This window comes from Nematostella vectensis, chromosome 2 (genome assembly GCF_932526225.1).
Source record: "Nematostella vectensis chromosome 2, jaNemVect1.1, whole genome shotgun sequence".
Lineage (NCBI taxonomy): Eukaryota > Metazoa > Cnidaria > Anthozoa > Actiniaria > Edwardsiidae > Nematostella > Nematostella vectensis.
This window is the reverse complement of record NC_064035.1, coordinates 17,874,740-17,888,556: the sequence shown is the minus strand read 5'-3', so window position 1 is coordinate 17,888,556 and position 13,817 is coordinate 17,874,740. Positions and strand designations below refer to the sequence as shown.

At 39.7% G+C, this 13,817-nt stretch overlaps 1 protein-coding gene across 1 annotated transcript; it reads right to left on the bottom strand.

The window, feature by feature from the left end:
- Positions 1–9: 9 nt before the first annotated feature.
- On the bottom strand, positions 10–13,816 carry LOC5508761 (kinesin-related protein 4). Its single transcript, XM_048723623.1, has 14 exons — positions 13,632–13,816; positions 12,014–12,184; positions 11,731–11,794; positions 11,002–11,078; positions 10,810–10,914; positions 9,712–9,910; positions 8,747–8,916; positions 7,974–8,125; positions 7,346–7,755; positions 6,250–6,952; positions 4,882–5,293; positions 3,855–4,017; positions 2,454–2,578; positions 10–576 (listed from the first exon to the last, which is right to left on the bottom strand). The coding sequence occupies exons 1-14, from the start codon at positions 13,782–13,784 to the stop codon at positions 415–417; spliced, it is 3,066 nt and encodes a 1,021-aa protein (XP_048579580.1). The 5' UTR covers positions 13,785–13,816; the 3' UTR covers positions 10–414.
- Between the last annotated feature and the right edge of the window lies 1 nt (position 13,817).

The following is a 13,817-nucleotide window of genomic DNA, read 5'->3' as shown; positions in this document are numbered from 1 at the left end:
AACCCTTACTATTTTCATAAATATTTATATTTAAACAGCTATTTAAGGAACAAATCATTATTATACCTTATAAATATTTGTGGTAACGCTTTCTAAGCGCCCAAGTAGTCTTCCAATCAAATTTAACTCAAATCTAACTAAACCGGAGCACATTCTAGTTGGGGTAAGGGGAGGCACAGCCAATGATATGGCTCCAGTATCACTTTTTCTAGTCACAAATCGGCATCCTTTCCCTTCCTGTGTTCTGCTATCAATGGATATAGACCGTGGAACTTCTGATAGCCCATCTAAGTTAGTGCACTGGTGATGTGTTATCTATGAGCACTTGGAGAAATAATATAGCTTGTGCAGGCCGCCCAAGAACTCACATCCGTTAAGCTACTGTCTGTAGTGTGGCGGAGAAGGCTAGGCTATCTAGAACGGCGTGTCGTCAAATGTGAGTTCTGCCTCCGATTCCTTCTCGTCGTCGTCTTCAGATGGCGCTTTGCTCAGATGATTCTCGTCCCATACAAGATTGTAGTTATTCTCCAGTGCCATGTGATTTTTTCTCTCCTCCACCGCGTCTTGATTCCCGCCCTTACATAAAAGATTGACAAGGAAAGATAAGGTCAAGGCCCCTTAAGGGTGAACTGACATTAGTGTTGCTCAGTAACGACGTTACTACGCTGGTGGCGTTGAGCGCGCGCACATACATAACACGGAATTCGTCATTCACAAGCTTTTCTGAAGTAAAAGAAACAAAAAATATGCGTTTCAAGTAACCTAAGATTGACTTTGAAGTTAATCTCAGCCTTTTCGGGTTATGTTATTTCCCATATTTTGTAAAAAAGAAGATTCAGCGAAGATTTAGTTAAGCCAACCTTTTTGAAGCCAAAGTTTTCAATTTTCACTACCTGCGCGGGCTGCAGACGCACTGAAAATCTTATTTCAAAGTAGCACGCGCTGTATCAGAATTTTTAAAATACTTTTTCAATTTCCATCATGACATGGCGGATATCGTTCCTTTGAAGTGTAAATACCAAGAAACACAATTGGAATTTGTTTTTAACCCTTTCACTACTGGGTACTTTTGAGCAACATTGTAAGAAAAACAGACTGAAAACAGAAACCTCCCCCCCCTATTTAAAGTCCAGCACTACCAGTGCAGCTAAGCAACCGCTGACCCAAGACGGTATGCCCTGAAGTTTCCAACAATGCACTGCGGTGCCTTTTCTTTCTAGCGACGGCACTGCTACAGCCTGTTGCTTACAACAGTTTTGCTTGTAATTTGCTTAAAAATTACAGCTTTTTCACATCTGGAGAGTGCCTTAGGACATCATGAAGTCTTTTGGGGCATAATTAATGCTGTGCTTATGGATGTTTGCACGCTGAGGTTGATTCAATGGGATAATTCCTTGTCTGGGCTTCACCAAGTAAGAAAGGAATTTTCTGGTGAACGGCCTCATACTCTCCAATGTGGACCATCTTTGCTACCCAACCTTATTCAAAAATTGTTTTCAGGCTTATTCTGGGTTCCTTGGACCTGGAAATGTTTTGTTTGGCTTCGGGGCAAAGAGACTTAAAAAAAACTGTTATGATTCTGGGGGAGGAGATTGGCCGCCTGTCTGTCAAGGTGTTTCCAAGACTCCCATGATGCAGTGCAGGCATGCAAAATAGGCTAAACATGGTGACACGCTTCTAATGGAGGTTTTATCATTGATTATTGTGACTGATTGCTGTAAAATGGGACCTGAAAGAGCGCAATAAAGGTATCTATTTGTGACTTGATCTGTGTTCAACGCCCTGAGGCGTCTCAGGGCGTTATGGCAATGAAAGACTTAAACTTCATTTCAATTTCATCATGTGAGATATCAGTGTGTCTGAGCAGGCCAAATGTGTACGTGCGGGCTTTGTTTCACTCCCAGTTCTGCGTTTTCTAAAAAAAAGCTTTTTTTTTGTCGCCAAATCATTTCAAAACGCAATATTTTTTCTGTATTACTTTTTATTAAAATCTCCTTCATATAGTCAAGCTCCCTCAAGATTTATAAAACTTATTCAATTTTTGTTTTCGAGCAATTTTACTTGAAATGTTTGCTTTTATCTGTATCTATGATGTCACATTATGACGTCACGGGGTAACGTCATCATAATAGTCAGCACACTTTTGTTGGTCAACTTGGCAAATATCAGATCCTTATGACTTTCTTCAAGGCTTTTATGCTATATTCAATTTTCCTTAGCAACAGATGTCAGTACACCCTTAAGCTAGCCCGCCAATCTCAACAATTTAGAAATTCCAAAATTGTTAAGATTTCACTAGCTAACTTTGAGAAAAGAAGAAAGAACTGAACCATCACCGACAGAGTCAACATGTTCGGTAGCTTCCCAAAATCAGCGATGGAGAAGCTTCCCTACCCTTGGTGTTCGGCTAAGACGACAAAGTGGCGGTTAAAAGGCTCTTTAATGGGACTTACCAGTAGGTTAAGCACCATCTTTTTAAACTCCGAAGTCTCCACGTCGCTCAATATCTGCATGCCCTTGTCACCGCCCATGTTCTCCAGCGCTTCCTTGGACGTGATGATCTTGACGCGGATTTTCCCTGCAAGAGACCATGATATGAAACGTGTGACTTTCCCCCGCTATATCTCAACTATCACAAACCTATATCAAGCCAAGATGACGCGGATTTTCCCAGGAAAGGACCCTGAAACGTGTGACTTTCCTACACGATATCCTAATCCTAAAACAGTGAATTTTGCATGCAAAAGACCATTTAAAACGCAATATGCTATTCCCAATACCAAGGTGACGATTATTTTTTTTTACCATAGTAACGTGTAGAAACGCGTGACTGTCCTGTGCAATATCCCAACCAAGCAATCATAAGCCCCAGTCGCACTATCCCAACCAAGCAATGATAAGCCCCAGTCGCACTATCCCAACCAAGCAATCATAAGCCCCAGTCGCACTATCCCAACCAAGCAATGATAAGCCCCAGTCGCACTATCCCAACCAAGCAATCATAAGCCCCAGTCACACTATCCCAACCAAGCAATGATAAGCCCCAGTCGCACTATCTCAACCAAGCAATGATAAGCCCCAGTCGCACTATCCCAACCAAGCAATCATAAGCCCCAGTCGCACTATCCCAACCAAGCAATGATAAGCCCCAGTCGCACTATCCCAACCAAGCAATGATAAGCCCAGTGGCACTAGCTCTAATACATTTCTGCCGATGGAATGTAATGATAGAGGCAAAAATGCTTATTTTGACGGCATGTGAATAACACGTGGGAATGTGAAGAGAGTGCAGTATGGGTATGAGTATATAAGGGGAGACATAGCGTGCTAGTGTCACTCTAGCCAGCTCCTCTGTTTAAGCCATATTGACTTTTGCTAATTTTTTTGTGTGTATTTTTTTGTTTGTTTTAACTTTCTTCGGCTCTTAAGCCCCGAGAGCACACAATGCTGAGCATTGTTTCGGGGAACACGGCCCAGAGTTTTTCCCACACGGTTTTTAAGTCTCGTTTACGTGTCCGGCTCAGTATGATCTTCTTGTAAATATAAATTAGGTGATTATAATATTTCACCTTTTCAGATTGTAATTGTATTGGACATTCAGCAGTGTTTACTGCTTGTCAGATTGTTTTTCATTGTAATGTTCGTTCAGCAGTGATTACTGCTTGCTGGGCGCTGGCTTCATTTCCAAAATAAACAGGAGTTCTCCTGAACTGTGTTTGTTGTAAAGTGTTATAGGATGGAGGCAAAATCGTAGTCTCTCGTAATCGGGTACGTTATCAATGGTTACTTTCCCCTCAATCCTTCAAACAAAATTATCTGAAATCTAGCAGACACGCTGTCGGTTGCTATGGTACCTGCGGGGGCGACGCCAGCGTCTCTCAGCTGTTCCTTGACGATCCTCTCCATCCGCTTCGTCGCCATTCTAAGCCTCGATTCAATGGCAGTCTCGTCCGCGTCCTCGTCGTTTTCAGACCACACAGGTTGACCGTTCTCACCTTTGATTTTAGTGACACGAACCTGAAGATAAACAGATTTGAAACGACGTAACTTAAAAGCAATCAAAAGTGTTTGCACTAGACAATGAAAGCTTTCAATATATATTTAAGATATTTTCACAAATACTTAGCTTATAGTAAATAAACGACCGGTCTAACAGTCAAATGTCTTCCTGAACCTCGTCATCTGAGTCAGCAACAAACTTAGTATGGCGCAATGCTGAAAGACAGCTTATGGAAAATAAAGGCTCTGCCTTCCTTCACTTTCGTGTCTATGAGCAATTCCATATGTCTCATTTTGATGTGCATCTGTCCGATATCAGTCAAACCACACTATCATCTATACTACATTCTGATTGGTTGACCTATACACTAGTGTGATTTGACTATAGCAACTATTCCTATCGGCCTCACAAGTCTCTTGAATCGATTGTTAGACATACATATTATGTTAGCGTTTAGCCGGCGACTTTAAATATTTATTCAGAGCCCAGTGCGCATGACTTTCTGCCCGTAAACACATACACCTATTTCAAAAAGGTTGCAGCCGAGAATCCATGTGTCGTAACCCGCGGTGGTTCATGGTTAGCGAGTAAACGGCTGAATCTTGTATCTGAACGCTATGTAATGATCATGAGAACATACACAAGAATTCTACAGTTTTTGAAACCTGAATTTGTATTTTATTTGCGCTTATTAGCTTATTTACTTATTTACAAGTGCAACTATATTTGAAATAGGTGTATATATTCGGTTTAATTAGGTAAATGGAGTACTGTCATTTTTTACAAAGCTATTGCTATTTCGATGTACTTTATCCGATAATATATCTTCCAGTATTGAGAGGGAACGGCTGACAAGGGCACTAATCGTTACACTACTGTACCTTGATGTTCTCCATGCCGAGAGGGTCGAGCGGGTCTCCCATCTTGCCTTGCCTCCCCGTGTCTATATCCTTGATCATGTTCTTCAGTCGCTCCACTATATTATTCATCTTGACCTTAGCCTCGCCCTCTAGCTCTTTGCCAGGTGTGAAGTCATCAGCCACTTCGTTGTCGAGGTACTCCTGTCGCCTGGTGTCCGCTTCTTTGCTGATCTCACGGATGATGCGCATTTCCTTGTCGAGTTGGGCGCTTCGCTGGAGTAGACGGCGGAGAAGGAGGTTGGCCTTGGCGGCCAGACGGAAGAACTTCCTGCCCTGATCCCCTGTAGGCTCGGTCTTCCTGATGATGTTATCCAGTTTGCTGTGTATCTCCTGGTTCAGATTCTTCACGGCTGCCATGTCTGTCGACAGACTCCTAGTAGACAGAAGATTGACTGTTGTCGAGCAGCCTACCCAAATATCTTGTCTCGTTGGGGAATAGCTTAGTCAATTTAACCAAACAATCAAAAAGTTTAATTAACGACGCGCTATTCCCAAATGGGACAAGGATTTTGAAATCTCAGAGTTCACCAAAAAGCAATTTCGGCTGTCAATTTTGCTCTAATATTACTTGAAACAAATTAACATTGTATAGAATCATCTGAAGTTGTTTTTTTCTTCTTTTGGTTTTGAAATATATTTTCCTTAATGAGTTAAAACGTCTCCTTGCCTAAAGGTTTTGGAAGAACCTTTTAAAATGACAATACTAAACCTACTTGGGATGAACCAAGTTATTGTTCGCTGCCCTTGTAAATCCTGGTTGCTAGTTAAGTTCTTTGTATGGTAAACAAGGATTTGCATTTATGAGAGTCAGCAGAGAAAGGCGAAAAAAAGAGCCCGCAAGACCAAGATTATACACGAGCTGATCAGGTATTATGCGCAATTATTCAGCCTATGTACATGCAAAAATACGGCAATGAAATGCTACGCACGTCATATTCTCACAATACCATTGGTCCGTGCGTTTTTGTCCATATAAAAAACACATTCGCGACAATTGAAAAGGAAATATAATACTTTTTTTTCTGCACGTGTGTATGTTATATGCGTGTCAATGCGTGTCCTTCGGAGTAAACTGATTCCCTAAGTAATTTACAATGCCCCCTTAACATAGATACTGTTTACATAAGAGTGAGTTTAAACCTTAAACCTTTTTTCAAACCGGTTTATTGTCCCTCTGTAAAATTATACATTCTCAGTAACATTACTGTAACCTGGATACTGTTTGCGTAATAACGTGTGTTTACCTTGATGCTTCGTCAAAGCTGTGCATAGCCCTCCTAACATTACTGTAACCTGGATACTGTTTGCGTATTACGTGTGTTTGTTTACCTTGATGCTTCGTCAAAGCTGTGCATAGCCCTCTTTAGCCGCTCGACCACGTCCTTTAGGTAGTCGTCGTCGCCTTCCAAGCCATCGTCGATATCGTCCATAAACCTCTTCATCATCGTGGCCTCCATGTTGAACCGATCGCTTAGCTCATCCAGATGCTTCTCGAGGGCGCGCCTTAAAGTCTCCTCCTTTTTCATGAGAAGCATGTTCTGCCGGTCCATGCCAGTGATCAGCTTCTTGATGTTCAGCAGCATCTTACGCTCGCGACTATCTTTCTTCAGCCTACCGTCCTTCTCCATGTCATCTACCTCTCTCGCAAGCTTTTCTAGCTTGTTGTTCAACGCCGCCTTCAGACCGACCATATCTGGATTTGAGTCGCTTTTATCAGCTGGAGAATTCGTGCTAGCTATAGCTGGGCCATCTGGGTGATCGACGTGCAATTTGGATTTGGGTTCGGGTTTGGCTTCTGCTTTCTCGGCCTCCTTTGTAAGGCTAGCTTTAGAGATAATGGGGTCATCTTTCTCGTTCCCTTCAGCACCCCTAGCCTCTTGGGTCTCAGGGATGTTCTGATTACTTTCCTTGACAAGATCGGCTTCGGAAGTTTCTTGGTTCACTGTTGAAGGTCCGTTTGACTCCTCGTTAGGGTTTTTCTGCGCTCCAAGGCCGTGCTTACTCATCATGGTTTTAAACTTCTTCTCCAAGTCTGAAAAACAACAACAAAAAATTTACTTCCGACAATCGGCAACAACGACCGTTACGAACATACTGGGGTAAGCTACTCCACAATAACCAATCATTGGTTTCAGTGAAACCCTACGCAAATTAGATATTCATTTCAGAGCTTATCACTGCTAATTTTATCCTATGTATAATAAAAGCGGCTGTATTATATTTCTAAAAAACAATGTCTGGAAAGTGTTGTTGTTGTTTTCAATACAAATTGAAGTAACGGACTGGCATTCTAAGCAACATCACCATACAATACATTTAATCTCGCCTAAGTGGACATCTTGGGTACCCGAACAGACGAGTGGACTTGTCCCGTTTACGATCACAAGATGACCGCACTCAAACAAAGCGCTATCGCAGCCCTTACCATCAGGGTCCACGCCCATGTCTTGTAACTGCTTGCGGACTACAGTGCGTAGATTCTGTCGCGCCTTGGCAAGAGCATCTCTCCATTCCTGCTCCAGCGTTTTCTTCTCATGTATATTGTCTTTAGATTCATCCTTACTGGATTCATTGCTAGGGTCGTCCTTTGTTTCATCAGATTTGGGGTCGTCTGACTGCAGCTGATCATCTGACTCCTCTGATGTTTTATCAGGCCTAGCTTGAGATTCTTCAGGTTTGTTCACTGTTGTATCTCCCGGTGATTGTGGAGGCTTCTCTGATTGTTTATCAGGACTAGCTTGAGATTCTTCAGGTTTTTTCACTGTGGTATCTCCCGGTGATGACGATTTCTCCGATTTCTCTTTATCTGCACTACCAACAGATGGACTAGGCTTCCTGTTAAACATAAGACAACAAGACAACATGAAGTAATTTATATTTAATATAGCGATGCTGCTTGCGATTTTTTTTTTTTAAATATACAGTAATCTTCCTCAAGGTACTTACAATCTAGTGTGGTGATCTTGCTTGAGGTACTTACAATCTATTGGGGTGATCTTGCTTATGGTAATTACGGTTTAAAGGGGTGATCTTGCTTACAGTATGGTACTTACGGTTTAGTAGTGCGATCTTTCTTCGTGAATATGTTTCTCATGGTGAGTATGCTTTCATCACTATCCTTATCGTTTAACTTCTTACGGCCTTTGAAGAGGTCCATCCTGTTTACATCAATCTGCTCCTTGTCTATCTTGCCACTGATCCACATCTGAAACAGTCATAATACGAAAATGACGAGATAACAGCAAGATGAGATAACGGCATGACGAGATAACATCATGACGGGATAAAAAAAAGACGAGATAACAGTGTGACAAGATAACAGCATTACGAGATAACAACATGACAAGATGAAACATCATGACAAAACAGCATGACGAGATAACAGCATGACAAGACAACATAGTCATAGGCATTCGGATCAGGTCTTTTGTGGTATATCTATTTGTACCGAGCCCTTACCAATCTCTCTTCCCCTTTGTCTATTTACAGTATGGCCGTCAACTCATCTTCTACCTAAAGTGACTCCCATATACCCCCTCCCTGCACCCCCTCTCGGTCGAGGTACAGTATGGTCGTTATCCGCATTTTTCCACCTAAGTCACCTACCATCGCCACCTTCCTGCCCTACCACCACTGAAGAGTTTAGTCCTCACGTTACCCTCATCTTACACCCCAGGAGACTGAAGTGTTTGTACCCCCCCCCCCCCCTGCCCCTGTCTAGGAAGAGCACGGTCATCATCATCTTTTTCCATCACAGGCAACTCCCATGTACGTATCCCCTCTCTGCCTTCCCCTGCCCCTGTCCATATATAGTATGGCCTTTTACCTCATCATCATCTTCCACTCCAGGCGACTCCCATGGCCACAGCTGGCTTCGTAGGGGTTTATGTTTAGGCAGAGCTCTGTATCCAAGCTCAATGTCATCTTCTTCAGAAGCCTCCTCCAATCTCTTAGCTCTTGCTCTTTGCTTTGCCTCCAAAGCCTTCTTCTGAATCTCTAATAAGGACAGCAAATGGCTGATGTAAGCAGCAAGCTGAAAGCAAGCCCCCTTCATCAAAATGAGGCTAAAATGTCCAAATGTAGGATCTATTTCAATCTTGATCAAACAATTTCCAGGCTAAAAACTGATGTTACCTTTCCTTGTTGCTGTCATGCATTAGCTCCAAGTTAATAAATTAAAATATTGTTTTATTTGATAGAAGTTGGAAAATAAAAAACAAGCTTCAAAGTTAAAATAAGCGCCCCCATGCATAAACTGTGAGATCAAGAACTATCATTCATTTGATTGGGGATGAACTATTAAAAATTTAATGGTGAGTTGCAGCAATAAAAAATATATAATACATACAGTATACTGTACATCTCCAGAAAAAATAGATAAGAATAATATATACTTCAATCTACTAAAAATTGAAAACCTGGAAAAAAAACATTGACTCCCAACAATAAAAAAAAATTCTTCCTTATCACAGGGAATGCTTGTTCCAATTTCATGGGTAAACTCGCGCAGTTGGGAGGCTCTATGGTATGTTTTCATGTGAGTCATCCGATTTTCTAATGATCTTAGTATCCAGATTTCTGTGGTACTGAAAGAAAATCATGGCAGCATGTACATCATAGGTATTAGGGTTAGGGTTGATTAAACCTCTTCTTACTCTATTACAAGTGTTTCTGGTAGTTGCCCATTTTGAGAGGATTCAGGCATTTTTTCTTTTGTCAGAATGCTTAAAATCAGAGGTTCCAACTTGAACAATAAAATAATCTTTTATTAACCTGTTTGTATATTCTTACCAATTGTTGCTAGGTAGGTGTCATATCTTTCTTTTGAGAGTGCTGGGGAACATTTGATTGATTTGGGCTTTGATACAGGAGGTGGTCTAAACAGTGGATGCTTGCAAAGTCGACTTGTGTGGATATCAACAACATATGAGCATGATGATGGCTCATCCACCCTGTAGATATAATCATTCTTGTCGACCTCACAAGAAAACTGAAACATAATAACAAATAAAATTGCTTATCATCATAGGGTCATGTCATATAATCATTATGTTTTTATTATATGAGAAAAAATTTATTAATACTGTCAATACAAATTATGCTTCCACTGTTTATATATAAAAGATCACAAGAGTAGAGTAGAGTATGTCTACCCTCCTAGAGGGGTTGTCCAATGGCTATAAGAATGATAGGGGAGGTGGTGGTGTAAGAAAGCCTTACAAGGTCCTTAGGTAGTAGTGTACACTAAATGCAGGATCCAGGACTTCCAATTAGGGGAGACCGAAGGAAGGTTTTCAAAAGGGGGGCTAGATTTATTGTTGTTTCCTGGATTTTTTCTCTGAGGAAAGGAGAGGCTGCCGCCCACTTCACCCCCCTCCCCCTGCATGAAAAACAGAAAAGCAAGCTAAGTTAGCCAAACTGGAAGGGAGGCGAATGGAGCAAAGGCAAAAGTAAGCAGATTTGGGAGCCAAGCTTGCAAGGCTAAACCTAGCCTTCTTATATTTTTCCACACATCACAGGAATCCTAATAACCCCAAATCCCTATTTCCAAAATAACAAACTGGAGAGCCTGTATGCAGGCTAATGAAATGAAACCTTTTAATCTCATGGTGTACTTTGTATTTTAATCACCTTCTAGATTCCACATGTTGCAACCTGCAGTGCCTTATGGGTATCAAGTATAAGCATAAATTAAAACAAATCCAGATAGTGAAAGTTGTAGCATTCCTGTTTATGAGTCTGTAAACATTATGATTTTCAAAGACCAGGATTCAGACATTTATATGCCATTGGGGGAAGGTTACATGGATTCCCAGATTCAACCTTATTTAAAATAGGTTATAGGTATACATTATCAGATTTCAAACATATTGTACAATCCATACATACCTTGACTTGAGTGTTTCGCGGATTTTGACTTAAATCACACACAGTTCCATTGACATAATATTGTGAGTGGTACCTTTGAACCACAGTTGTCTTGGATTTACTTTTCTGTTGAAAAGTGCAGAATTCTTTATAAATACAGTAAAACACAATTTTATTCAACACGCCTGTGCAAATTGAACTTGTGTACTGTACCTCTACTTTTTCCTTTGACCAATCTGTCTGTGAACTGTACAAACCCAATGATATTCTGTCTCCTTTAAGAGAATTTCCTAAACAAAAGAAGTATCTCAAATATCTGCTGGTACAGAATTTATACATTTTTTTTCGTGGGATTGGATTATTACAACTGAGTGTATTTTTATTTATTTGAAAAAAAAAAACTGAATATGGTGTCCTAGTTTATACCACTACAGTCAACATTCTTGTAAAACATCTGGGGAAATGAAGTAACTGTGCAGTATTTACAGATAATTCAAACCTTCAATACACTATATAGATCCTTTGCATGAAAACCCTCTTACGGAAATAGGTTTTTATTTTTTACACTTGGGAGTAATTAGGAAGATTTTAAGTTGTTTTGTTACACACTGTATTATTCTTTACTAAACTTTCTTAGAACAAGCATTCAAGTGTTCCTAAACACCAAAGAAAGAGGAGTTATTTTCAATTTACCATAGTGAAAAGCACATTTTGAAAATTAATTAAGAAGAGCCAAACATGATATGAGGATTGCTTGCTTGCAAGAGAGAGAAACAGCTTCAGCGTTCGAAGATTACTACATCTGCTTCAAGCCGAGTTTTCTAAGCCAATGAATTGTGAAAATGATACAGTATGTACAAAAGGGCATTACAGTACAAAAGGGATAAATGGGAGTTAAAAGTATCAAACTTGTACAACAAGTTGTAATTTTTAGGAACCTACCCTCCTCATGGTACTGAGATATGTTTTTACCAAAACAAACTTCATACGTCCACCATCCATTATTCTACAGCATAAAATACACCAAACACAACGTTAAGAATGAAAATTTTCATAAAAAGTGAAAACAAAAAATTAAAAATGCATTTTATATAATTATAATTATTATATAAATTATAATTATTATGTAAATTATAAAAATTATAATTATAATTATAATGTATTATGTAAATTCATATTAATAGTCTCTACTGCACACATTGCATGAATACTAGACTATACTTACATGATATAAACATTTGTTCTCTAGTGGCTGTAGTAAGCTTGTAATTTCTTCTGTTGTATAATTTTCATTTTCTTGTTTGATGAATTCATCTTTCTCAATTAGAGGAAGAGTGCACTGATATTGTTGGCCATGCTTGGATGATAGTAGGAGTGTGTTAGACAACAAAGGGTTCTACAAAATAAAAATAAAACAAAGTCAGCAAAAACAATTTTTCAAAATTCAATTTTAAAAATTAATCGTTGAACACATTATCATCTGTGGGTGCCTAAATAACTAATACTAGCCACTACCATTAAATGCCACCACTAACAGAATAAAACAGGATATAAGAATTACAGTAAATGCAATGTAATCCCCCAGTATATCAAATTGATTGTTTCTCCAGATAGCTCTGCTAACAGGGTGTATTACTTCATTTGTAACACAGTGTATTTTGTATGGGAAATGTTAAATGTTTAAATTTCCTAGAATCAGATAATGTGTATTCCACAATCTTCTGGAATATTTTTTGTGATAGACTAAAGCCTTTTGTTTTTCCATTGATAACAGGGTGATGGTAATAGTTCTTTGAAACCCCCACCCCTAAGGTCCCAGGGAAGTGTGGGGGTAAATTCACTGAGGTGTACTGGCTTTGAAAGAGAGGCTTATTTCAGATGACTTGTTGTCGGGTAGTTGCCAAGTTTGCATCCCAAGGGGTAGGGGCATTTGACTGCAGTTTTGCCCCAAGGGGGACCATGGGGGTGGGGTTCTCAATTGACTAGTGCATAAGTTTACTTATTATAGATTGTACTCTCTATATCCATTCTGATTGGCCAAAAGTGTGCGCTTTATTTTGAGAATCATACAATCTGAGGGCCTTCACTGATCAGCTGGAAGATTAGTGATTCTACCTGCGCAATGCATCTTGGGCCTAGGGCGCTAAGATTTTATTATAAGAAGTGGTGGATTTGTGGTGAAATTAAATCAACTTTGTTTTCACAAAAGTGTGTTTTGGCTTTTGTTATATCTGGAATAAACTCAAATGTCTTGCTAAGTGGGATCAGCCAAGCCCCAGGGCACTTGGCCACTCAAAATTGATTATTCAGGATATCACTAAAACCTCATCCAACAATTGTTTAATATCACTTGAAAAAGATTGCAAGAATATGCTAACACCTAGGTTTAATAGATGACATGTTTATGGTTATGACTTTTGGATGTAAGTTTGTTTAATTTTGGTCATAGTTACAGTTTAATAAGCAGCGATCCAATAATAGTAATGCGATGGTATAGTCTGAGCTTAGAATTAAATACCACAGACATCGCATGTTAAAAAGTTATGTAACAACGTGTTTTGTTCGAACAACTGCCAGGAGCATCACAATTAATGTAAGTATATACTTGACTTATCACTACTTTATTCATATAGTCAATATATTAAAAAATATATATTTTTTAAATTGAGATTGCAAAGATCGATGCACCAAAAACTAATAATCAGTTCGTGAAAGTTAGAAGTCGTGGCGAGTTTGCCCGATTCATGTTAACATAGCTTGCAGGTGTTGGGTACGCGTATAGCCCTCATTGGCGCAATAAACTCCTACCATCTCTCAGTAACTTACCTCTCTCAGTAACTTACCTCTCTCAGTAACACTGGCGTTCCAGATATTTCCATGCCATACTTTATATCTTCAAGTTCCTCTAGGTTTAACAAAGATATAGCTACAGCGATGATGTTACTACATATGGAAATAGCAAAGCAAACTCTGATGCCTTTCACTTTGACGGCCATCTCTTTGACTACTTATTTGTTATGACTAAGCCC

Coding starts and splice junctions, on each gene's coding strand:
- LOC5508761 (XM_048723623.1), bottom strand. CDS start 13,784: ATGGCCGTCAAAGTGAAAGGCATCAGAGTTTGCTTTGCTATTTCCATA. Junction 5,294..6,249: donor AGCTTTGACGAAGCATCAAG/GTAAACAAACAC, acceptor TCTGTCTACTAG/GAGTCTGTCGACAGACATGG. Junction 2,579..3,854: donor CGCTGGCGTCGCCCCCGCAG/GTACCATAGCAA, acceptor GGTCTCTTGCAG/GGAAAATCCGCGTCAAGATC.